At 45.5% G+C, this 25,122-nt stretch overlaps 1 protein-coding gene and 1 long non-coding RNA gene across 2 annotated transcripts in view; one reads left to right on the top strand and one right to left on the bottom strand.

The window, feature by feature from the left end:
- The window catches only part of BUB1 (BUB1 mitotic checkpoint serine/threonine kinase), a 46,620-nt gene extending 45,738 nt beyond the window's left edge, over positions 1 to 882 (bottom strand). The window contains exon 1 of the mRNA XM_053890961.1: positions 775 to 882. Coding sequence (XP_053746936.1) covers positions 775 to 800 — 26 coding nt within the window. The 5' untranslated portion in view covers positions 801 to 882. The remainder of the gene's footprint in view (positions 1 to 774) is intronic.
- A 152-nt stretch (positions 883 to 1,034) lies between these two features.
- On the top strand, positions 1,035 to 3,994 carry LOC109265283 (uncharacterized). Its single transcript, XR_002079113.2, has 2 exons — positions 1,035 to 1,176; positions 3,829 to 3,994. It is a non-coding gene; the product is annotated as an uncharacterized LOC109265283 (long non-coding RNA).
- The last annotated feature ends 21,128 nt before the right edge of the window (positions 3,995 to 25,122 follow it).

The following is a 25,122-nucleotide window of genomic DNA, read 5'->3' as shown; positions in this document are numbered from 1 at the left end:
TCTGGGCCTTCTGATCCCCAAGAGTAAATTATCCTAGGGCTGATAAAACTAACCAGTTTTACTTCCTGTCACATAGGACTTGACTGTTTTAAAATGCTTTTGAAACAATGTAGATAAATCACCTAAAGTCATAAAGCAAAGGTGGGGGGATTAAAAAAAGGGTTAGCCGTTTGACATAAATGACAACAAACACAGCTTTTTTTTTTTTTTAAGTTCACGTTATTCAAAGACTTTTTTCAAACTGATTGTGGGATTATGGGTAAGAGTTATTTTAAGTTCTTCCCCTGCTGTAGAATGTTTTAAATTAGGTGGCTTTGAAAGCTCATGAAACCTACACGCAAGCTTTAGGGTTTTCGTTGGGTCAGACTTTTTTCTCCCACCGCGGCCATCTGCCCAGAGCGGTCCCCGAGAACTCCGAGAACAGTCACCGAGAACTCCGAGGGTCTCCCGAGCTGGCCAAATCCCCCCTAAAGTGCCGCCGTGGCCGCAGTTCGGAGGACAGGGACCGGGGTCTCAGCGGGCACCTCCAGCTACACCCCCCGGGGTCCTTTCCATGACCACGAGTGGCCCACAGCCTAGCTGGGTGGGAGTGAGGGCGGGGAGGTGACAAACTACAGCCCAGGAAAGGGGCGGGAGGGGCAAAAGGAGGCAGGACTGCGGTCTCCAGGCCGAGGACCTGCAGACACCGAATCCTAGGTTCCGCAGCCCCCTCCTTGGCCCGCAGCCGGGGACTGCGCCCCAACCTCGCTCCCATGCCACCAGACCGACACTTACTGAAAAACATTTTCCGGGCTATCCATGTCTAGAGGACGCGGACCAGCAGCAGCACAGCCGCTCCCCCAGCGAGGAACCGCCGACAATTTGAATCTCCCGCGCAGCCGCACTCGGAGCGACAAGCGTTTGCAAGGCGTCTCGCCATTGGCCTAGGCTGCAGAAGGATGGCCAATCGCCGGGGCCGTTGCCGGGAGACCTTTGTCCCGCCTCCCTACCGCACGCCGCCTGTTCCTTCCACTTCCCCCCTCTTCCGGGTTGAACCGAAACCTCCGAGCCTGCTGAGTGCGGTTTGAGTTTTGTGGTGCCGCGCAGCCCTAGGATTTTGGCTTAGTAACTGCAATGTGAGGGCGCGTCGGTAGGCACTTCAGGGCTGTTTTTATATGTGGCATATGAAGGTGATGGGTTAGTACCCTTGCAGTCCTCTGGGTTTGATTTAACTGATCTGAAAAGCAATATGGTGTGCCCCAGAGCGTGGGAGGGCTAGGTTCTGCGGGCTGTACCTACATCCAAATGGTAATTATAATAAGAACGGAAGAGTTTGGATAGATTATAGAACGCCAACCAGGAAACTTTCAACATCTGTGGAACTAGGAGCTCCGGAGACTCAAGTTCTCGGGAATTATAAATGAAGAGACCTCTTTGTAAAGGAGTCCAGATGTCTAAGAAGAAATACGTAATACGCTGATGCATATTACTTCCCATTCTACCTCTCCAGGTTGTTTCAAAAGCCACTTGACAATGCAAGTAAAATATAGAGAGCTATTGAAGTGATTACCTTCCTTTCACAGAAGCTCTGCGGGTGTTTGTTCTCTGAGGGCCCTTAAGTTAAATACCTTTAAGAAAACATAGCAGCTTTTGGAAATCCTGATGCTTTCACCGTCCAGAATTCCTTCCATGGTTTTGACCAACTCGAGTGTGCACAAGAATCCGATTTGTGGCGCTTAAAACGCAGAGGGTGCTCACTCTAGGGTCTTTAGACCAATGTTAGGTTCTGCTAACCGTCACAGGAATTAACAGATGTTGCACTCATTCAGCTTTTCAATTGGCGTCTGATAGTGGCTCAGTCATCAATTAGGAAATGTTGATTGAGCAGCCATCATATACCAGGTGCCATTGGATTTATACCCAATTGCAACCTTGTCTAACTCCAACAGATCCTTAAGAAAACTTGTGGCTTTGTCTGGGAGATGAAGATGCAGTCATATAAAACCATTTAAAGGTGGCATACACATGTATTAAGTGCCATATTAGTGTTCAGATTATCTGCTAGGGGATCCAGAGGAGAGAGGGGAAATGGACCTGTCTGTCTCATAAAACTTCATAGGGAAGGTGGAGCTTGAATTGGGCCTTGAAACGGGGTGGATCTCTCCTTCGCCATTGTAGCATTTTTAAAATAAGTGGCTTTGGAAGTTTCTCATGACATCTGCACACAAGGTTTAAGGGTTTTGTTGGGTTAGACTTTTGCCTTCCACAGTGGCAATCTGCTCAGAGCGATTCTATTACAAAGAATAAAAGAGCTCTGAGGGCCTCACAAATTGCCCAAATCCCTCTAAACTGCCACGTTAGCCATAGCCCAGCCAAGGAGGGCTGGGGTGTCCGTGGACAGCACAGGCTACATGGTCAGGGGTCTTTTCCTCCACTCGTGTGGCCTATGGCCTAGTTGGGGTGGGGTGAAGGTGAGGTGGGGACAAACTCCAAAGCCAAGGAAAGGGGCAGGAGGGGCAAAAGGGGGCAGGACTGGGGGAGATCCTGGAGGAGGTCATTCTCGGTGGAGACCAGGGTTACTGAAAGATCACCCTTGAAGACTCCTATTTAAGAGTAGTGAAGATTCTTTTTGAAAGACTAGTTTGATAATTTGATATTAAATTTTGAGTGCTAGATTAAGGAGTTTGTACTTGATCATGATAGTAATTGGGCCTTTTGGGAGCAGCAAGTCTGGTTATGTGTAAAGTACACACAACTTTCTCTTTCTTTAAAACTTTCCTAATAATTTCAACATTAAATTGCTAATATGTAAGTTGACTAATAGATTCTCTAAATGTTTAAGAAGGCCACTAGGTAAAGTATTTGTATTTGGGTTTTCAGTGACTTGTTATTTCAATATCATAATCCCCAAGCTTACTGGAGGAGGGATGCTGGGCCACATCAGGGGATGAGCTCCAACCCCAACTTTCTCAACGAGCAGCAAATGGGCAAATGACTCACATTCTTAATCTGGCTCTCGGTTTCCTGATCTGTAAAATGAAAAAAGAAATCTGCCTCCTTGTCTTCGTGTTTCTCTGGCTTCTGCTATCCTATAACCTCATAAGGTTTTCCACTTAATTCCTGAACTCTTGGGTTGGCACATTATATCAAAGTTAGTGCTCTGTTTAGAAAAGAAAAATGATTATTTTTCTCTAGGTTTTGCCTCTGACATATGAACATGTCACAGATACACATATATCTTTCTTCCTCTGGGAATCTAGAGCAACTTAGAGTAGTGGTATTAGAAGTGTTGCTGAAACATCATATAAGATTGGAGATTTATAATTAGAATAGTTACAGCAAACTCCTGTGTGTTTTAAGAGACTGTGGAATATTAAGAATAAAGTTGATACCTAGGAAGAGAGCTGTAGAACCCTTTCTTGGAAAATGTTTTTTTTCTGAGAGTAGGTTGTGACTTCAGAAGATGCCTCTGTGGTCAAATATGTATATATTTCTCATGTATATTTGGTCTTCTGCAGTGTCTAGCTTGCAGTTCACAAAACCTTTGTGATTTCCTTGAGACAATGAGGAAAATAGTAAGGGTGTCTTTTGTTCTGTTAATGAGGTGGCTTTTGGAAAGCACCTAAGGATGGGAGCTGGTTTCCACCATCAACTATGTGATTGGAGGGTTTGAACTTTCAGTCCATCCCACCATCACCCATCAGCCCCAACCTCAGGAGAGGGGAGGGGCTGAAGGTTAAAATCAGCCAATGGCTAAAGACTTAGTCAATCATGACTGTGTAATGAAGCCTCCATATAAATCCAAGAGGGCAGCTTTGGTCTTTTTTTTTTTTTTTTTTTTTTTTCCAGAGAGTGTCCACACTTCAGGAACCAGACTGCTTCCATGTGCAGCCAAATGGCACCAAGCTCCATGAGGACAGAAGCTCCTTTGTTTGGGACCTTGCCCTCTGTATCCCTTCGTCCGGCCGTTGGTTCAGATTCTTTATCATAACCTTCAGTAAAGTGGTAAACGTGAGTAAGAGTTTCCCTGAGTTCTGTGAGCTGCTCTAGCAAATTAATCAAACCCAAGGAGGAGGTGGTTGGAACCTCCAATCTGTAGCTGGTTAGTTAGAAGCACAGGTAACAACCTAGGGCTTGTGACTGGTATCTGAAGTGGGTGTGGGAAACAGTCTTGTAAGACTGAAACTTTAGCCTGTGGAATCTCATGTCACATCTGGGTAGATAGTGTTAAGAATTAAGTTGACTTTTCTGATACCCTGCTGGTGTCTGGAAATTGTTTGGTGTTGTGGTGGAAGAGGGGGGAGAGGATCCCCCCCTTGCCATGTTGGAATTGGATCCAGAAACCTTAAAAGACTGTAAGACTACCTTTACTTCTGATGCCAGCCTCAAGTGCCAGAGGTTCTCAGCCACCCACACTTCTGACTGATTGGCTACAAAGTCAGGGGTTCCCATAACCTTGATAATTCACTAGAATGACAGAACTCAGGAAACTTACAATTACAGTTTTATTATGATTTTTCTGAGAGAGAGAGAGAGAGAGAGGGAAAGACAGAATCCAAAGCAGATTCCAGGCTCTGAGCTGTCAGCACAGAGCCTGATGGCGGGGCTCGAACTTGTGAACCATGAGATCATGACCTGAGCCGAAGTCGGACACTTAATTGACTGAGCCACCCAGTTTGCCTCAGTCAGGGGCACCCAGGCATCCCTACGGTTTTATTATAAAATACATACAGGGTGAGGTCTGGGAAAGTCCTGGACATGGCCCTTCCATGCCCTCTCTCCCCAGAGTCAGGTACATTATTTTTGTGGCACAGCAATGTGCTAACCGACGAGGAATCTCCACGGAGCTTCAGTGTTCTGGGTTTTGCCTGGAGTTTCACTATGTAAGAATGATTGATTAAATCGCTGGCCGCATGGGTGAAGTCCATCTCCCAATCACCCTCCTCTCTCCTGAGGTCGGGAGGACTGGCTTCATAACCTGTGACTCAAAGCCCCAAATTTCTAATCAATTGGTGTATCTTTCTGCTGACCAGCCCCCATCCTGAAGCTATCCAGAGACCCATCAAGGGTCACCTCATTAACATAACAAAGATTCCTTTCACTTAGGAGTTTCAAACGTTTCTGAGGATCTGCCAGGAACCCAGGTTGAGACCAGACAAATTTTTTATTATACCATGGGGTGATCTGCATCTTTGAGCATAAGCTCAGAATTTCATTAGCATCAATAGCCTCTGTTATTTTATAACGTCTGCACTTTCGGGAAAGCAATTCTGTCCTCTCATGAAATTGGTAACCAGTTGGTATTCTTGCTCAGACTGGGTTTGCTTCTGTCCCTTCAAAGAGCTGGACACTTCCCAAGCTAGAGAAAAGAGCTAAATCAAGGCTCAGACTCGGTGACTTCAAAACATCCGTTTCAGAGACAGTCCTGACAGATGTGTACGCAGCTGAGCACTGACACAATTCTTGTCCGTGTGTCGCCGTCTGAATTGGGTCCCGTAGCTTGTCCTTTCGGAGACAAAGGAACGGCATGAGGAAACGGAAGTGATACCATGAGTTACTTGTCGCCTGGTTTACCAGATGCCCCATTTTCACACGTATGTGGTGTTAAAATGAAGACAGTTTAGACCATCCGGCCTTTATTTAACACTTCATAAAGCAGCCGGTCTCCATTCTCAAGAGTGCAGAGCATGGTGAGGCATGTGAGAAAGTGGCAAGTTTTTATACAAAATGAACAACGAAGAGAAACCTTTTTTAAAGGGGAAAAGAGGGGTGCCTGGGTGGCTCAGTCGGTTAAGCGTCCGACTCTTGATTTCTGCTCAGATCATGATCTCGCAGTTGGTGAGTCTGAGCCCCCACATTGGGCTCTGTGCTGATAGTGCAGAGCCTGCTTGGGATTTCCTCTTTCCCTCTTCTCTGCCCCTCCCCTGCTTGTGCTCATGCTCTCTCTCTCTCTCTCTTTCTCTCTCTCTGAAAAATAAACCTAAAAAAAAAAGGGAAAAGGAAAACATTGGAGTTACTTAGGGATCAGGGATTGGTCTCCTGGATGGTGCAGCTTCTGGGCAGATAGAATCCTTATAAGAACATGAGACTTTCTTTTTTCTGTTTTTTTTTTTTTTTTTTAAGTTTATTCATTTTTTGAGAGTGAGAGAGACAGAACGTGAGGGGGAAGGGGCAGAGAGAGAGGGAGTCACAGAATCCGAGGCAGGCTCCAGGCTCTGAGTTGTCAGCACAGAGCCTAATGTGGGGCTTGAACCCACGAGCCATGAGATCATGACCTGAGCTGAAGTCGGACGCTTAACCCACTGAGCCACCCAGGCCTGTCCCAGAACATGAGACTTTGAATGTTAGGTTTGGGTTTGTGGATGTAATCTCCCTGAATTAATAATGCCTGGGCTAAGGAGGAAGGTAATGTTACCAGACACACGTCAACCTTAAGAGGCTACTCAGCCTTTGCAGCATTTACCTAAGTTGTATTTCTATCATATAAGGCTTTCTGTCTGGCCTGCTACTTTTGCGGTCACTGTCGCTACAGTCACCCTCATACTGTCATCTTGTATCCTTGTATCTTTGCAGTCCCTTTGCCTTTGCATGTTGATGCACTACATCACTAACCCCTGTGTTGTTCAAGGCTCAACTGTCGTTCTTTTGCCTTTATTGGGCTATCTTCCTAGTGGGCTATACAGTCAAAGTAATGAATGTAGGGTTAACTGAAATAATTTTTCTCCTGTGGTTATGCCACAATGGAATGGAATTGCATACGTTTGTTTCAGTTTGCTTTTGATTTTTAGCGACTTTTTTTTTCCTGTTAGATTTAGTGTTTTCTTTTAATGGTTATTTATTTATTTTGAGAGAGAAAGAGTATGTGAGTGGAGGATGGGCAGAGAGAGAGAGGGAGAGAGAGACTCCAAGCAGGCTCCACGCTGTCAGTGCAGAGCCCGAGGCGGGACTCTATCTCACCAACCATGAGATGGTGACCTGAGCTGAAATCAAGAGTCGGACACTTAACTGACTGAGCCACCCAGGCGCCCCTAGATTTAATGTTTTAAAGTTATGTAAATATTTACCAAATTCCAAAGTCGACATTATAAAACAAGGTGTATTCAGAGAAGTTTACTTTCCATCTCTATTCCCTCCCACCTCCTATAGGCAACATCTACAACATGTTATTAGCTTTTGGTGTATCCTTATTTCTTTTGGAAAATATAAATGTACAATATACACATTCCTCCTATTATACAAACGATGGCGGAATTTACATATTGTTCCTCACTTGCTTTTTAATCCGTAGTACCTCTGGCAATCCCTTGCATGGCAACACACAGAGAAAATCCTCAGTGTGGGGAATCCATGGACTTCACATAGGGCAGCTCTCTCTGCCTTGGACCAGGACTTTGTCTCTTGGAGGAGGGATATGAAAAATCCAGCTGGCCTCGGGGCGCCTGGGTGGCTCAGTCAGTTAAGCATCCGACTTCCGCTCGGGTCATGATCTCGCACTTTGTGAGTTCGAGCCCCGCATCAGGCTCTGTGCTGACAGGGGCAGAGCCTGGAGCTATTCTGTGTCTCTCTGTCTCTCTCTGCTCTCCCTCCCTTGCTCATGCTCTGTCTCTCTCTCAAAAATAAATAAACGTTGAAAAAAATTTTTTTTTAAATCCAGCTGGCGTCAAAACTGGCTGGTCTCGCTCTGGGGAGCCAGGGAAAGGCACCATGACAGTTCACAGCCTGATTGCTTCCAAAAGTGAGGATCCATGGGAGTCAAGCCCAGAGCCCCTGATGTCAGACTGCCTGCCATGGGCGTTCCCAGCATGTGCCACGGTGCTCGGCAAGGTGGTGGAGCCTACAGTAAGCCCATCGAGTCTGTTTGCAGACTTTATCCTGGGGAAAAAGGAGGCAGGCTCATCAGAGGTGAGTCTGTAATGAAGCCATGGGTCTTTAGAAGGGAGGGCACTCCCGAGGACAGTGTGGTGGTGATTTTTGGAATCTGTCTCTTCCCTACTCCTGGACACATGTCTAGCTCCTGAGGCAAGACAGGCAGGAAGTATAAGCTGCCAGTTTCCCCATTGCAGGCTATGCTTGAGGGCCCTGTTCACGAAGTGATGACATAAAGGGAAGCCATGTCACCTGGGTCCCTTCTCCACACACCACCCTGGGGCTCCATGTCAGGTCAGAGAGTGCCCTGTGGGGGAGGTGGCACAGCTGCTCCTGGTCACATGGGAGAGATTCCTCAATGCTCCCAGAAACCTTGGCAAGATAAGAGGGAGGGGCCATGGTTCTGCATAGGCAGGGGAGGCAAGGGCCAGGTAAATCGGAGCTATTACCATTACTGGATTTCCCAAAGTCGTCAGACCGGGGAGTACTGGGCAGCATGGGGGACACTGTAAATCAGTTTCCCAAGTTGCCTCATTTCCCTCCTCAAACCTTAGCAAAGTGGCCAGACTCCTCCATTAGAAGCCATGCCCTGCAATGTCCTCATCTAAAAAGAGAGGACTGTCTGGACAAGATCCAGGGTGCCCCCCGTGCTGACACTTTGTGGTTCCACGATTTCTGCAAAACAAACTGAAGTCCCCTGAGAACAGTCTGTGCCTTACCACAGAACCCTGAGCCCTGGATCGTAAAGTTCTTGCCCTAGGTGTCCATGAAAGTGGCATCCAGAAAATTCATCGAGGCCCTGGGGTGAGTCCTGTTGGCGTAATGTGATATAGGGTATATCTAAGAGCCCTGGGTCCTCTGCCTCAGAGAGCAGCATGCCCTTGGGCCAGTCAGCTAACATGACAGTCCCTCCTCTGCAGAAGGAGCTAGAGGAGACACGGCCGTGTCAAGATCCAAGGAGCCACCGCATGTGGGAATGCTCTTTACATGTTCTAGCCGAGGGCCCACCTCTCAAACAAGAGCCAAGGGTCTGGGGGCAGCACAGAGTACGCCCAGCAGCAGTGTATGGCCTCCCTCTTGCGTGGAGGGTCTAGGGCTATAGGGTAGCCCCCGGAAACAACCCCAGATGCCATCTCCAGTCCACTGTGGACCAGTGCATCTTTCTGCGAGGACCGTGCCGCTGGCTCCCTTCATTTCCCTTGAGGCCCAGCTGTGGGGACCCTGGCTCTTGCCCCAGCCTTCTGCTGCCTGATAAAGGACTCAGAGCTGCCCTGAGGAGTGGGCTACTGTGCAGGGGGAGGTGGGGGGTGGGGAAGAGGAAGAAGGAGAAGAGAGCGCTGGTGGACTTGGAGTAGCCGGTCCCAGCTGTTTCTGATACCAGCCACGCTCCTGCCCTTCCCCAGTTAGGGTATCCAAGCCTTCCTTAAATTTTGTGAACCGATGCACTTTCATTTCGCTGAAGAGAGTTCAAATTGAGTTTTATTATTGATAACTGAGAAAGTCCTGGTTCTTTTAGACGGTCCGAGGGGACCCCATTTTTTTTTTCATTCTGATGCGCTCTTTAATCCCCATTCCCCATTCCCCTATCCCTCCACCCACCTCCCCTCTGGAAACCATCAGTTTGTTCTCTATAGTTAAGAGTCTGTTTTTTGATTTCTCTCTCTCTCTCTTTTTCCTTTGATCATTTGTTTTGTTTCTTAAATTGCACGTGAGTGAGATCATACATGACTCTGACTTATTTTGCTTAGTATCATACTTTAGGGGGACAACATTTTATGTCTTCTCTGTCCGTCCCTCCTTTCCCTCCTCTCTTTCTCTCTCTCTCTCTCTCTTTGTGTGTGTGTGTGTGTGTGTGTATAGTCCCTACATATATGCATATGTGTGTTTATATAATATATACACAGTTTTTTCCCTGACATTTAGAGAAAGCTGCCCTTTTACCCCTAAATACTTCAATTTGCATTCCTTTTTTTCAAGTTTATTTATTTTGAGAGAGAGTGTGCAAGCATGGAAGGGGGAGAGAGAGAGAGGGAGAGAGAGAATCCCAAGCAGGCTCCACACCATCAGTGCAGAGCCTAACACAGAGCTCAAAAACTCACAAACTGTGAGATCATGACCTGAGCTGAAATCAAGAGTCAGATGCTTAACCAACCGAGCCACCCAGGGGCCCCCAATGTGCATGCTTAGAAACAAGAACATTCACTTATATATCTACAGTACAATTAGCAAAACCAGGAAATTAACAATGATACAATAATATTATTTCATCCATCTTGTTTAATTTTTCCCAATTGTCCTAACCACGTAACGGTCTGCTGTGCAGCAAGGCTGTGAACCACCGGCTTAAGCCAATGGCTTCACATTAGAATCACCTTTGGGGCAGGGGTTTAAAAATACAGACGCCTAGGCTCTACCTCTAGAAATTGGATTTATTTATTTATCTAGTGCGTCTGCACTACTGAGCAATTTTTAAAAACCCAAGGTTACTCTAATGTGCAGCCAATGTGAAAAACAGTTATTTGAACTGATAGTGGTCATTTCCTTCCATTGCTTTATCATATTTTTAGTGATTGGTTTTGGATGGGGACGCAGGGTTGAATAGTGTTCCTCAAAAGTTCGTGTCCACCAGGAACCTCAGAATGTGACCTTATATGGAAATAGGGTCTTTGCAGATGTAGTCAAGTTAAGATGAGGTCATACTGGATCAGGGTCGGTCCTAACTGATGTCCTCAATAAGGAGAGGGAGATTTGAAGACTCAGGGAAGAAGGTCATGTGACTGTGGAGGCAGCTATAAGCCAAGGTGCACCAAGGACTGTCAGGAGCCACCAGAATCTAGCAAGAGGCAAGGAAGGATTCTTTCTTGGAGTCTTCAGAAGGAACAGGGCACATTGCTGACACCTTGATTTCCAACTACTGGCTTCCAGGACCATGAAAGAATAAGAAAAAATATCTGTTGTTTTCGGCCACCCAGTTCATGGTAATTTGCTAAGGCAGCCATGGGAAACAATACAGCGGGCATAGGGCCCAGTTAAGACCAGGAGGCCTAAGGGCAATTCTACCGGGTCATTACTTTGACAACCTTCCCTGCCAAATTCCTTCCCAGATTCAGTTTCCTTGAAAGATTCCTTAGGGCTGGTTGCCAAGTGCTGTTGATTCTCCCCACTTTGGGCACCTGAGAGGGTAACTCTTTTCTGTTCCCTGGAGCAGGTGTGCCATGTGAACAGATTGGTGCTCATCACTTTGGGGCGCCTTATCAAGCCCATGGGCAATTTGACCTACTCTCGTACTCTGATGCCATGCTAGCGATTCTTCAGATGGGGGTTGCTTGGTCCAACAGGCCCCAGAGTGATAGGTGACTTGCTGGGAACCCCAAAAATCCATCCAGAAGTCTTAACAGGGGTATAGGTCAGACTCTTGCCACAAGAGGCTAAAGGCTAGAGTTTCCCAAGTTTTAATTGGCCTTTATTGCTCAAAACACTTCTGTTTTATCTTTTACTGATAGAACTTGGAGAGCCATTGCCTTTTCCAACTCTGAACATCCCTGGATTTGTGGACTCTCTATTCCGTTTCATTGCTGCTTGCAAACTGCTCAGTTCTTTCTAAGTTCATCTCTTTCTTATTATAGCTAGTCAAACACAGCCAACAGCAGCCAGCAAGCAATGCTAACATTGTCTTTTTAGCATCTTCTCCTCCGGGAGCAATGAGGTCGTTGGCTATATTCTCTGTTGGGCACAGTTTTATCAAACGTTTGCCACTTTGTGTGTGACATGAACTTCCTTCTGTTCAGCTTTGGTTAACAGCATCCTCACTGCCCCTCCCAGTCCCTAAGTCAGTGTGTGTGTGTGTGTGTGTGTGTGTGTGAATATATATATATATATATATATATATATATATATATATATATATATATAATATATACACTATGAGATCATGACCTGAGCTGAAATCAAGTCAGATGCTTAACCAACCAAATATATATATATATATATATATTTTTTTTTTTTTAATTTCAGCAGCAACGTTCTTCCAGTAGCTTTGAGGCTAGACTAGATTGTAGTGGGGTAGCAAACAATGCTCCAAAAAATCTTAGTGGCTTACAACACTAAGCCAAAACAAACAAACAAACAACAAAGGTTGTGGTTGTTTTTTTTCCCCCCTCACTCAATCTACATGCACTTAGTAACTTGTTTTTAGCTTACAGATCTCTGACTCAAGAGGAACCACACCCTGACTTGAGGGAGAGCCACTGGGCATCCCCCACTGGCCTTGGACTTGATGTTGTGACAGAATGGGAATTTGGTTGCCTCTTTTAAGGAGTGAAGAGTATAGCTTGCCTGTGGAAGGAAGAGTGAGACAAATGTTTAGCTAGGTTTAGTAGTCCCTAGTGGGCAAAGAGGGAGATTTAGTAGTTATTAGTGCTGCTTGCAGATTATTTGGGGTGTTGGCTTTCTGAGTACGGCCAGAATGGTACTTCCTTCTCCTATACAGTTAGAGTGAACTGCCTTGGCCGGTGGATTGTGAGTAGAAGTCACACGTGTCCTTGAGAGCTGGAAGCTTTAAGAGCCTGTGTGGTCACACAATGGTGGCCGTTGTGTCTGCTGGGATCTGGAAGGAGGGACCGTGGAACAGAACCCTCATGTGGCGTGGGTGAGAAATACCCACTTATCTTTACAAACCCTAACGTTCGGGGGTGGTTTGCAACCACTGCACACCTGGAATGGTTTGGGGGTTGTTTCTCACTGCTATCCTATCCTGACTGATATAGAAGGAAACCCCCCTCACCCCCCCGCCAGTTTCTGCTTGGCACTATGTGTTGTTTGGAGCTGCTACATCCAAACAATGGATGGAGGAGATAAGATATGAGACGAGATAAATTAAAAAAAAAAAAAGACAAAGATAACACACTGAAAAAGGATAGTAGAACAAAAAGATGGAAACAGAACACGGTCCCTGAGTAGAGCTACTGAACTAGCCCTGGGCACTCTCCTACTTCCAGCCCTCGCATTATATGAGAAAAACAATGCCCCTTCTTCATCACATTTGCTTGGGTATTGTCACCTGGGGCTGCACAGATGTTGTGTCGGACAGAATACAGGCCCGCCAGGGGCACCTGGGTGGCTCAGTCGGTTAAGCGTCCGACTCTTGATCTCGGCTCAGGTCATGATCTCGAGGTTTGTGGGATCGAGCCCCGCATCGGGGTCTGGTGTGGCAGCACAGAGACTGCTTGGATTCTCTCTCTTCCTCTCTCTGTGCCCCTCCCCTGCTCACACTCTCTCTCTAAATAAATAAATAAACTTAAAAATTTTAGGGCGCCTGGGTGGCTCAGTTGGTTAAGCAGCCGACTTCGGCTCAAGTCATGATCTCACGGTTCATGAGTTCGAGCCCCACATCAGAGTCCGTGCTGACAACTCAGAGCTTGGAGCCTGCTTCAGATTCTGTACCTCCCTCTCTCTCTGTCACCCCCCTGCTTGTACTCTCTCTGTCTCTCTCTCTGAAAAAGAAAAAAAAAATTAAAATTGTTTTAAAAAGGCCTGCCAAAGATATTCATGTCCTAATCCTCAGAACCTGTATGCTACCTCACATGGGAAAAGGGATGCTACAGGTGTGATTTTAAGTGTCTGATTTTAAGACAGAGATTATCTGGGGGCGCCTGGGTGGCTCAGTCGGTTGAGCGTCGGACTTCAGCTCAGGTCACGATCTCACGGTTCGTGAGTTCAAGCCCCGCGTCGGGCTCTGGGCTGATGGCTCAGAGCCTGGAGCCTGCTTCGGATTCTGTGTCTCCCTCTCTCTCTGCCCCTCCCCCATTCATGCTCTGTCTCTCTCTCTGTCTCAAAAATAAAAAAATAAACATTAAAAAAAATAAGATAGAGATTATCTTCATGTGATTATTTGGGCGGGCTCAATACAATCACAAGCGTCCTTGTAAGAGGGAGGCAAGAAAGTCAAATCAGAAGAAGGGAATGAGCAGTAGAAGCAGAGGTTTTTGTGATGCACTTTGAAGATGGAGGAAGGAAGGGAATAGGAGCCAACGGATGAAGAAGGTAGCTTCTAGAAGCTGGAAAAGATGAGGAAAGAGATTTTTCTCTGAAGCAGAGTCAAGCTCTGCTAAGACCTTGATCGGCCCTGTGAGATCCATTTTTGACTTCTGACCTCCAGAACTCTAAGAAGATACATCTGTGTTGTTTTCGGCCACTCAGTGTGTGGTAATTTGCCACACGGCCACAGGAAGCTGATAGAGATGACCTCCGCTCACCTAATGACAGCAGACAGCTTCCTAACTGCTGCACTGCATCCCCAGCAGTTCCCTCCCTTGCAGAGTGATTTTTGGAAGGAAAGGGCTAACATTTCCTTTGTATTCAAAAGAATAGGGGCGCCAGAGTGGCTCAGTCAGTTAAATGTTGGAGTCTGCACGTGGTGCCTGCTTGGGACTCTCTCTCTCTCTCTCTCTCTCTCTCTCTCTCTCTCTCTCTCTCTGCTCCTCCCCCACTCGCACGTGCTTTCTCTCTGTCTCTCAGAATAAAAAAATAAAACAAAAAAAAGAATCAATAAGATGAGAGTTATCCAGAGGAAAGGGATGAAAAATCGCCACTTAGGTTGTAACTCCTTTCCTACGCCCCACAACCGCAAGAGGAGGGTCCTGGGAGAGGAATTCCGTGTTCCTGTCCGTTGTCTTGCTCTGCCTGCGTCTCCCAGCTGCTCTGGACCGCACCGGCTGCAGGCTGGCTACCCCCAGATTACAGTCATATTAGAGGTCACTATAAAAGGTCCCATTTTGGGGTTGGGGAGGTGGGGCAGGGATTTGAGCCGAGCAGCAGCTGAGTTGGGGCCAGAGGTAGACCAGTCCCTTACCGGACCCGGAGAGCCAGGCAAAGAGGCTGGCATGCAAGGCCGGCTGAGTAAAATGCCTCCGCTCTGAGCAGCCGGGACTCCCGTGCCCACGTCCACCTGACCGTTTCCCTCTCTAGGGTTCTAATACTTGCTTCTGGTGCACCCCCAGACCGGGGGGACAATTGAAATGGCATGGGCGGTAGAAGCTAAAGCCCCAGGGCGAGGCGGTGGACTTTGAGCTTCCTGGAGGGCGAGAGACCACCCTAGGAGCCCCGACTTTCTGGACAGCTCGTCCCTCGTGCCCAGGGAGCAGTGTCCCGGGAAGGCCGGCTGGGAAGGGGTGGGGCTGGGGCAGGGGACAAGAAGCTGCGGAGGGAGGAGACCGCCCCTGGGCGGCGCGGATAAGAGGGCGTGCGCTCCGGGCTGCACGTGCCGGCATCTCAGAGGAGGAGGCGCGGAGGGCAGACGGCCCCTGGGGTTCCCGCGGCAAAGCCGGAGGCCGGGCGGCGCGAGGGAGCCGGCTCCGGACCCGGGGCTCGGGGACTCGTCCCTGCACCGCTACCTGGACGGCGAGTTTTGGAGTCTCAAGAACGAGCCCCGCAGACTCCTGGGAGGCAGCCCGCTCTTCCGCCACAGGTACTGTGCCGCCGCAGGCCGGCTGGCCGTGTGCCCTCGGTCTCCGCGCGTCCCCGGGGGCACCGTCCGGGGTGCCCCGGGCCAGGACGAGGCATCGCCCTCCTACCCTGTGCAGATGGTGGTGGGCTCTCCTCCGCAGAGGTGCGGGCACCGTAGACGGCCGCGGACCTCACAGGCCCGCAGGGAGGGTGGCCCCCGCCTGCCGGCTCCCTCCTACGCGGAGAGTGAAGGGGTGGGCCCGCCGCCGCAGGCGCGGTGATTTCCTGAGAGTCGCGGCTGGAAGGTTCGGCGCGGTTTCTAGACCTCAGTTGTTTGAATGCCCGCCCTTCGTGTCCCACTCCGGGTGGTGGGAGAAGAGGCAGAAAATCCGGGATGGGGTGGGCGTGGACGGCGACCAGGGTCATTGTGCCACCGGGTACGCAACGGGTGCACCGGGTGCGCCCGACCAGGTGCGCAGGAAGCGGGCAAGACAGCTTAGGCTGTGGATGGTGTCTGCCTGGAAGAGAGGGACTTTTATTGGCACGGGGATGGACTGGCCCTGCGCAGGGCATATCTGGGCCTCTGGGGTGGGACGGACTCCCAGGGGCCCAGTACTTGGTTCTAAGGGGTGCTCAAGTCCACAAGGTCATTTGATGCCCGGACAGGTCTGAGAAGTGGACAGAGGGGCGGGTGCTGCTCAAGTTCCATGGAGAGAACTCAGTGACAGGCAGTCAGAACCAGAACTCAGCACGTGTGTCCTATTGTGGGCTCTTTCTCCTGTGCTGGGTAGCTCACCCCTTCACAGGCAGTCTGAAAAGCCCACTCTTAGAACCAAGCTCTGGAGTTGTAGCTTAAGGAAGCCCTTAGTAAAAACGCCAGTATGTTGCGAAGGAAGATTAACTAGCTGGCAGTGCCCAGTCCACCCACTTTGAGCTTCTGTCTTAAGAATGAGCTGGGCTGAGGGGTGCCTGGGTGGCTCATTCGGTTAAGTGTCCAATTTCGGCTCAGGTTATGATCTCAAAGTTCGTGAGTTCCAGCCCCATGTCCTCCCTGTGCTGACAGCTAAGAGCCTGGAGCCTGCTTGGGTTTCTGTGTCTCACTCTCTCTGCCCCTCCCTGCTCACGCTCTGTCTCTCTCTTTCAAAAATAAACAAACATTAAATGAAAAAAAATTTTTTTTAAGTTTTTTTAAAGTTTGCCCATTTTTGAGAGACAGAGAGAACAGAGCATGGGCTGGGAAGGGGCAGAAAGAGAGCGAGACCGAATCCAAAGCAGGCTCCAGGTTCTGAGCTGTCAGCACAGAGCCGGGTGCGGGGACGCGGGATCGAACCCACTGACCGCGAGATCATGACCTGAGCCGAAGTCAAGTGCTTAACCGGCGGAGCTGCCTAATTTTTGACAGGCACCCCTAGGTTTTAAATTATTTATTTATTTATTTATTTATTTATTTATTTATTTATTTATTTATTTATTTATTTATTTTTAAAGACTGAGCTGGGCTGAGGTGGAAGCAGGTGCCTTGCCCTTGGGGAAGAAGCTGGGGTTCCTGCCCTGGAAGGGGGTGGACTTAGGGACAATGAAATGTGAGACGTGTAAGAGGGTGAGTATGTCCTGGAATGTCTTCCCTGCTTTCTCTTTATGTCATGGTTTTCAAAGTGTGGTCTAGGGGTACCCAAGATCGTTTCAGGAGATTCAAAGGGAAAACCAATTTGATAATAATGCTAAGATGTTATTAGCGTTTTCACTCTCATTTTTTCACAGTGTTCAGTGGTGGTTTCCAGAGACTACATTAAGTATAATATCCCAACAGATTAAATACAGAAGCAGATATGAGAATCCAGCTATCTTCTTTTTTTTTTTAATTTTAACTTGTTTTATTTTTTATTTTTTTAAATTTACATCCAAATTAGTATATAGTGCAACAATGATTTCAGGAGTAGATTCCTTAGTGCCCCTTACCCATTTAGCTCATCCCCCCTCCCACAACCCCTCCCGTAACCCTCAGTTTGTTCTCCATGTTTATGAGTCTCTTCTGTTTTGTCCCCCTCGCTGTTTTTATATTATTTTTGTTTCCCTTTCCTTATGTTCATCTGTTTTGTCTCTTAAAGTCCTCATAGGAGTGAAGTCATATGATATTTGTCTTTCTCTGACTGACTAATTCCACTTAGCATAATGCCCTCTGGTTCCATCCACGTAGTTGCATATGGCAAGATTTCATTCTTTTTGATTGCCAAGTAATACTCCATTGTGTGTGTGTGTGTGTGTGTGTGTGTGTGTGTGTGTGTGTGTGTATGTATCTATATCTATATATCTATATATCTATACCACTTTTCTTTATCCATTCATCCATGGATGGACATTTGGGCTCTTTCCATACTTTGGCTATTGTGGATAGTGCTGCCATAAACATGGGGGTGCATGTGTCCCTTCGAAACAGCACACCTGTATCCCTTGGATAAATGCCTAGCAGTGCAGTTGCTGGGTTGTAGGGTAGTTCTAGTTTTAGTTTTTTGAGGACCCTCCATACTGTTTTCCAGAGTAATGCAAGCTGCACCAGCTCTTGCATTCCCAAGAGAATCCAGCTATCTTCTATGAATCCCTTCCATTAAAGAGATTTGTAAAAATGCAAAAAAAAAAAAAAAAATGCCTCTTATTACTAAATTTTGGGGGGAGGCTAGAAAATATAGTTTTTTCATTAAAAATTTAATGAGTTTAATACTATTACTTTCTTTTTCTTAAAATTTTTAATGTTTATTTATTTTTGAGAGAGAGAGTGAGAGAGAGGCAGAGAGAGAGAGGGAGAGAGGGAGACACAGAATCTGAAGCAGGCTCTAGGCTCCGAGCTGTCAGCACAGAGCCTGATGTGGGCCCAAACCCACAAACCACGAGATTGTGACCTGAGCCAAAGTCAGACGCTCAACTGACTGAGCCACCCATTACTTTCAAATGATTTAATAGATATTTAAATATTTTTCTGTCATAATTTCTAATGTGGTAAATATCAATAAATGCTTGAGGGTCTCAATAATTTCTTAAGAGTTTATTTTTCTTCTAGAGCAGTTTTAGGTTTACAACAATATTGGAAGAGAGATACAGAGATTTTCCGTATTTTGCCTGCCTCCACACAGGCATAGTCTCCCCCATTATCAACATCACCCACCAGATTGATACTTTTTTTAACCAAGATTGAACATCATGATCACCCCAAGTCCATAGTTTATGTTAGGGCTTACTGTTAGCATTGTACATTCTATGGGTTTAGGCAAATATATAATGGTGCGCATTTATCATTATGGTTTATTATACAGAGTATTTTCACTGCCCTAAAGATCCTTTGTGCTTTGCCTATTCATCTCTCCCCACAAACCACCCCTGGCAACTACTGAACTTTTTACTCCATAGTTTTGCCTTTTCCAGAATGTCATGTGGCTGGAGTCATACGTCATTAGCTTCTTTCACTTAGTAATGTGCAATGAAGCTTCCTCCATGCCTTTTCATGGCTTGAGAGCTCATTTCCTTTTAGTGCTGAATAATCTTTCATTGTCTGGACGAGCCACAGTTTGTCTATGCATTCACCTACTAACGGGCATCTTGGCTGCTTCCAAGTTTTGGCAGTTAGCAATAAAGCTACTATAAACATCTGCGTGCAGGTTTGTTTATTTATTTAAGAGAGAGAGAGAAAGCACGCGTGAGCAGGGGAGAGGGGCAGAGGGAGAGAATCTTAAGCAGACTCCATGCTCAGCGCAGAGCCCTAAACAGGGCTGGATCCCACGACCTTGGGATCATGACCTGAGCCGAAATCAAGAGTCGGACCCTCAACCGACTGAGCCACCCAGGTGGCCTTGTGTGCAGGTTTTTATGTGAAGGCCTCAACCGTTTTTAAGAGTACAAAGAGGTCCTTTCAGTCATACTTTGCTCTGCTACAGCCCTGTCTTCACATGTCTACACGTCTCTGTTCCTATTCTCCTGCTTCAGCCCTGTCTACACATGTCTACACGTCTCTGTTCCTGTACTCGTCAGTCTTCTCAGTGTCATTCCTAGGCTGTTATCACTTTGCCTTTTTCAGTTTAGGGAACTGCAATTTATTTATTTATTTAAAAAAATGTTTTAATGTTTATTTATTCTTGAGAAGAGAGAGAGAGCAGGGAAGGAGCAGAGAGAGATGGAGACACAGAATCGAAAGCAGGCTCCAGGCTCCCTGCTGTCAGCAAAGAGCCCGATGTGGGGCTCGAACTCATGAACCATGAAATTGTGACCTGAGCCGAAGTCAGACGCTTAACTGACAGAGCCACCCAGGTGCCCCAGGAACTGCAGTTTAAAATATGGAACAAGGGGTGCCTGAATGGCTCAGTCAGTTGAGCATCCAACTCCAGCTCGGATTATGATCTCACGGTTCCTGGGTTTGAGCCCTGCGTTGGGCTCTGAGCTGACAGCGAGGAGCCTGGAGCCTGCTTGGAATCCTCTCTCCCTCTCCCTCTCTCCCTCTCTCTGCCCCTCCCTTGCTTGTGCTCTCTTCCTCTTTCTCTCTCTCTCTCTCCAAAATAAGTAAATAAACATTAAAAAATAAATAAAATATGGAACAAAATTCTAATATTCAAACTGCTGACTTGGGCCAAGTAGAAATACTTCCCTGAGATTGCACCACTGGCTTAGGGATAGAGGGAAAGGCATACCAGCAGGTCACAAAGCCAGCAGGTGACTTGTTTCCCAGTATGACCGTCAACAAGTGATTTCACCTTACTGAGCTGCCATTTGCATATCCACTAGGTTATTATGTTGCTCGGATGAGAAACTGATGAATAGGTATTCAGTGATGCTGGCTGTGGTGTGATACCACCCCATCCCCCCCCCAAAAAAAACCCACCAAAAGAAAAACACCAAAAAAGAAAAAGATAAGAACACCATTATGCTAACAAACGCTTTTCTCTTCTTTCCAGTTCTCGTTTACTGGCTTCATAAGTTTGGAGTTGTGATAAGAGCATAGACTAAATTTCATATTGTTTTTCCCAAGTGATTCAAGATTCTGATCTCTATTCGAAAGGTCACGCTGTACTATCAGATTTGATCTTATCACGTGCTAGAAGACAGCGATCCTCATTTCTTGATGTTTTAAACGTTCTGCCAGAATAGAACGCTCCATAGGAGACCAGAAATAAAACTTCTCTAGTCACTGATTTGCTGAGGTGTCTGGTCCTCCTCCTCCTCAGGCTTTTGAAGTTAAAATGGTGTTGGGGGTGGGGTAGGGTTTGTGGCCTGTGGCCACAAGGTTCCCTGAGTGCCATGTGTGTGTGTGTGTGTGTACAGTGGGAAGTTTGTACGGGGTCAGGCACTCCCAGGACATAAGAGGCTGGGAAATAGATTGCCTCTAAAAGACCAGAGGTTGTGTAATTTCCTGTGCGCATGATGACTACCCTCCTCAAGCACTGGGGTTCGCCTTCTACACTCTGCTCCCAGGGGCGGTGTGGACGCAGTCCAGGCTCCCCTCCTAAGGAATGGCTTGCCCTGTCTCCCAAAGACTGGCTTGTCAGGCTGACTCCACACTGTCCCACTCCGTTAGAGAGTCCCCCCAGCCCCTGGGATACCACGGTTGCTGAGGGCCAGGCTGCCCTGTGACAGCATGCTGTTTATTTTGACAGGGGGAGGATTTGGGGAGACTCGAGGTTCCTCACTGGGGTTTGCGAGGAATGTTTAAAAGCAACGTGTGAAACGAGATACGCTTTTAACGTGTTTTTGAGTGAGTTTCTTGGCAAACGGGAGCTCTTTCCTGAGGGCCGGGCTGGTGAGTGGGTGTGCACGTGTGTAGGTATGGCACAAGTCCCTCAGGACAACAACCTACAAAGCCCCACTAGATGTTGCTGGTCTCTTAAAACCTTTTACCTGCCCTTCCACAGGGTTCCCCTCCCTGGTGTCAATGTGGTGGCTCCCCTCACCCCTTCTTTCTCTCTACTCCCTTGGCTTCCTCTCCCTAGAGCAATGCATGCATCTCTTCCTAACTGTTGATAATTTTCCCCTTAAGTCTTCTTTACATATGCAAGTATACGTGAAGCCGGTCTCATCGCAAAAGGCCAAATAATTTGGAAAACTTGAAAGGTTCCTAAGCTGTCCCCTCCTCCAACTGCTTTTTTCATTGTAGTCAAATACACATAAAATCAGATTGACCACTTTTTAAAAAATTTATTTATTGGGGTGCCTGGGTGGCTCAGTCGGTTAAGTGTCTGACTTCAGCTTAGGTCACGATCTCACAGTCCGTGAGTTCGAGCCCCGCATCGGGCCCTGTGCTGACAGCTCAGAGCCTAGAGCCTGCTTCACATTCTGGGTCTCTTTCTCTCTGCCCCTCCCCAGCTCATGCGTGTGTGCGCGCGCACTCTCTCTCTTTCTGTCAAAAATAAATAAATATTAAAAAATTTAAAGTGCTCACTTCGGCAGCACATATACTAAAAATTTTTTTGAGGAAGATTTATTTATTTGCTTTTGAAAGAGAGAGAGAGAGATCTCAAGTGGTGAAGGGGCAGAGAGAGAGGGAGAGAGAATCCCAAACAGGCTCCGCACTGGCAGCGTGGAGCCCGATGTAGGGCTCGGCATGGGGCTCGAACCCACAAACCATGATCCGGTAGCAGATTTTTGATTACAAATTCGATTTCCTTACTGGTTATGGGTCTGTTCAAATTTCCTATTTCTTCCTGTTTCAGTTTTGGTAATGTATATGTTTCTAGGAATTTTTCCATTTCTTCCAGATTGCCCATTTTATTGGAATGTAATTGCTCATAATATTCTCTTATTATTGTTTTTATTTCTGCTGTGTTGGTTGTGATCTCTTTTCTTTCATTCTTGATTTATTTGGGTCCTTTCCTTTTTCTTTTTGATCCAACTGGCTAGTGGTTTATCAATTTTGTTAATTCTTTCAAATAACCAGCTTCTGGTTTCATTGATCTGTTCTGTTCTGTTTTGTTTTTTGTTTTTTTTGTTTTTTGGTTTTGATAGCATTAATTTCCGTTCTAATCTTTATTATTTCCTGTCTTCTGCTGGTTTGGGGTTTTATTTGCTGTTCTTTTTCCAGCTCTTTAAGGCGTAAGGTTAGGTTATGTATCTGACATCTTTCTTCCTTCTTTAGGAAGGAGTGGATTGCTATATACATTCCTCTTATGACCGCCTTCGCTGCATCCCAGAGTTTTTGGGTTGTGGTGTTATCATTTTCATTGACTTCCATATACTTTTTAATTTCCTCTTTAACTTCTTGGTTAGCCCATTCATTCTTTAGTATGATGTTTTTCAGTCTCCAAGTATTTGTTACCTTTTCAAATTTTTCTTGTGGTTGATTTCGAGTTTCATAGTGTTGTGGTCTGAAAATACGCACAGTATGATCTCGATCTTTTTTGTCCTTACTTAGGGCTGATTCGTGTCCCAGTATATGGTCTATTCTGGAGAACGTTCCATGTGCACTGGAGAAGAATGTATATTCTGCTGCTTTAGGATGAAATGTTCTGAATATATCTGTTAAGTCCATCTGGTCCAGTATGTCATTCAAAGCCATTGTTTCCTTGTTGATCTTTTGATTAGATGATCTGTCCATTGCTGTGAGTAGGGTGTTGAAGTCTCCTACTATTATGGTATTACTATCGATGAGTTTCTTTATGTTTGTGATTAATTGATGTATATATTTGGGTGTTCCCACATTTGCCGCATAAATGTTTACAATTGTTAGGTCTTCTTGGTGGATAGACCCCTTGATTATGATATAATGCCCTTCTGCATCTCTTGATACAGTCTTTATTTTAAAGTCTAGGTTGTCTGATATAAGTATGGCTACTCTGGCTTTCTTTTGTTGACCATTAGCATGGTAGATGGTTCTCCATCCCCTTATTTTCAATCTGAAGGTGTCTTTAGGTCTCAAGTGGGTTTCTTGTAAACAGCATATAGATGGATCTTTTTTTCTTATGCATTTTGTTACCCTGTGTCTTTTGATTGGAGCATTGAGTCCATTGACGTTTAGAGTGAGTACTGAAAGATATGAATTTATTGCCATTATGATGCTTGTAGAGTTGGAGTTTCTGGTGGTGTTCTCTGGTCCTTTCTAATCTTTGTTGCTTTTGGTAGTTATATATATATTCATCTTTTCTCCCCTCAGAGAGTCCCCCTTAAGATTTCTTGCAGGGCTGGTTTAGTGGTCACAGACTCCTTTAATTTTTTTTTTTTGTCTGGGAAACTTCTTATCTCTCCTTCTATTTTGAATGACAGCCTTGCTGGATAAAGAATTCTTGGCTGCATATTTTTCTGATTCAGCACATTGAATGTATCCTGCCACCCCTTTCTGGCCTGCCAAGTTTCTGTGGATAGGTCTGCTGCAAACCTCATCTGTCTTCCCTTGTAGGTTAGGGACTTTTTTTCCCTTGCTGCTTTCATGATTCTCTCCTTGCCTTAGTATTTTGTGAATTTGACTATGATATGCCTTGTTGATGGTCGGTTTTTGTTGAATCTAATGGGGGTCCTCTGTGCTTCCTGGATTTTGATGTCTGTGTCTTTCCCCAGGTTAGGAAAGTTTTCTGCTATGATTTGCTCGCATAACGCTTCTACCCCTATTTCTCTCTCTTCCTCTTCTGGGACCCCTATGATTCTGATGTTGTTCCTTTTTAATGAGTCACTGATCTCTCTGATTCTTATATCGTGCTCTTTTGCCTTAATCTTCCTCTTTTTTTCTGCTTCATTATTCTCTATAAGTTTGTCCTCTATATCACTGATTGTCTGTTCTGCCTCATCCATCCTTCCACTGCTGCATCCATCCATGATTGCAGCTCAGTTATAGCATTTTTAATTTCATCCTGATTATTTTTTACTTTTTATCTCTGCAGAAAGGGATTCTAATCTATTTTCGACTCCAGCTAGTATTCTTATTATCGTGATTCTAAATTCTGGTTCAGACATCTTGTTTGTATCTGTGTTGGTTAAATCCCTGGCTGTCATTACTTCGTACTCTTTCTTTTGGGGTGAATTACTTCGTTTTGTCATTTTTGAAGGGAGAAAAGGAATTAATGAGGTAGAAAAATTAAAATTAAAAAATATTAAAATTAAAAAATTAAACACACACACACACACACACACAGATCGAATAAATGATGCTAGATCCTGGGTGTGTTTTGGTCTGGGTGTTGAAAGTGGTTTGACAGAAAGTGGTTTTAGAGAAAAAAGGCGGGGAGGAAATCGTTTGAGAATTTGAAAAAATGAATACACTGAAGTAGACTAAAATGAGATGATGGGAGTAAAATAGAATTTGAAAAAATTTACACAAAAGTAAAGAATATAGTAGAAAAATTTTAAGAAAAATATTTTTAATAAAAATTAAAAATAAAAATGAATTTTTTCACTTTCTGTATTCAAGAAAAAGAAAAGAAACGAAAAAGAGAAAAAAAGGAAATGTTTTGAAAATTTGAAGAAGTGAATACACTGTAGTAGACTAAAATAAAGTGATGGAAGTAAAATAGAGTTTGAAAAAATTTACATAATAGCAAAAAATGTAGTAAAAAAATGGAAGAAAATGTTTTTAATAGAAACTGAAAGTAAAAATGAAGTTTTTCTGTTTCTGCATTCAAGAAAAAGAAAAGAAATGGAAACGACAAAAAAGAAAAAGAAAAAAAAGGAAATCGTTTGAAAATTTGAAAAGTTGAATACACTGAAATAGACTAAAATAAAATGATGGAAGTAAAATAGAATTTGAAAAAACTTACACAAAAGTAGAAAATATAGTAAAAAAATTAAGGAAAATATTTTTAATAAAAATTGAAAATAAAAATGAATTTTTTCTCTTTCTGTATTCAAGACAAAGAAAAGAAGTGTAAAAGA

The sequence above is a fragment of the Panthera pardus genome, unplaced genomic scaffold, assembly GCF_024362965.1.
Source record: "Panthera pardus isolate Hobbes unplaced genomic scaffold, ASM2436296v1 HiC_scaffold_26, whole genome shotgun sequence".
NCBI lineage: Eukaryota > Metazoa > Chordata > Mammalia > Carnivora > Felidae > Panthera > Panthera pardus.
Note: the sequence above shows the minus strand (reverse complement) of the source record. Positions and strands in the feature narration are given on the sequence as shown.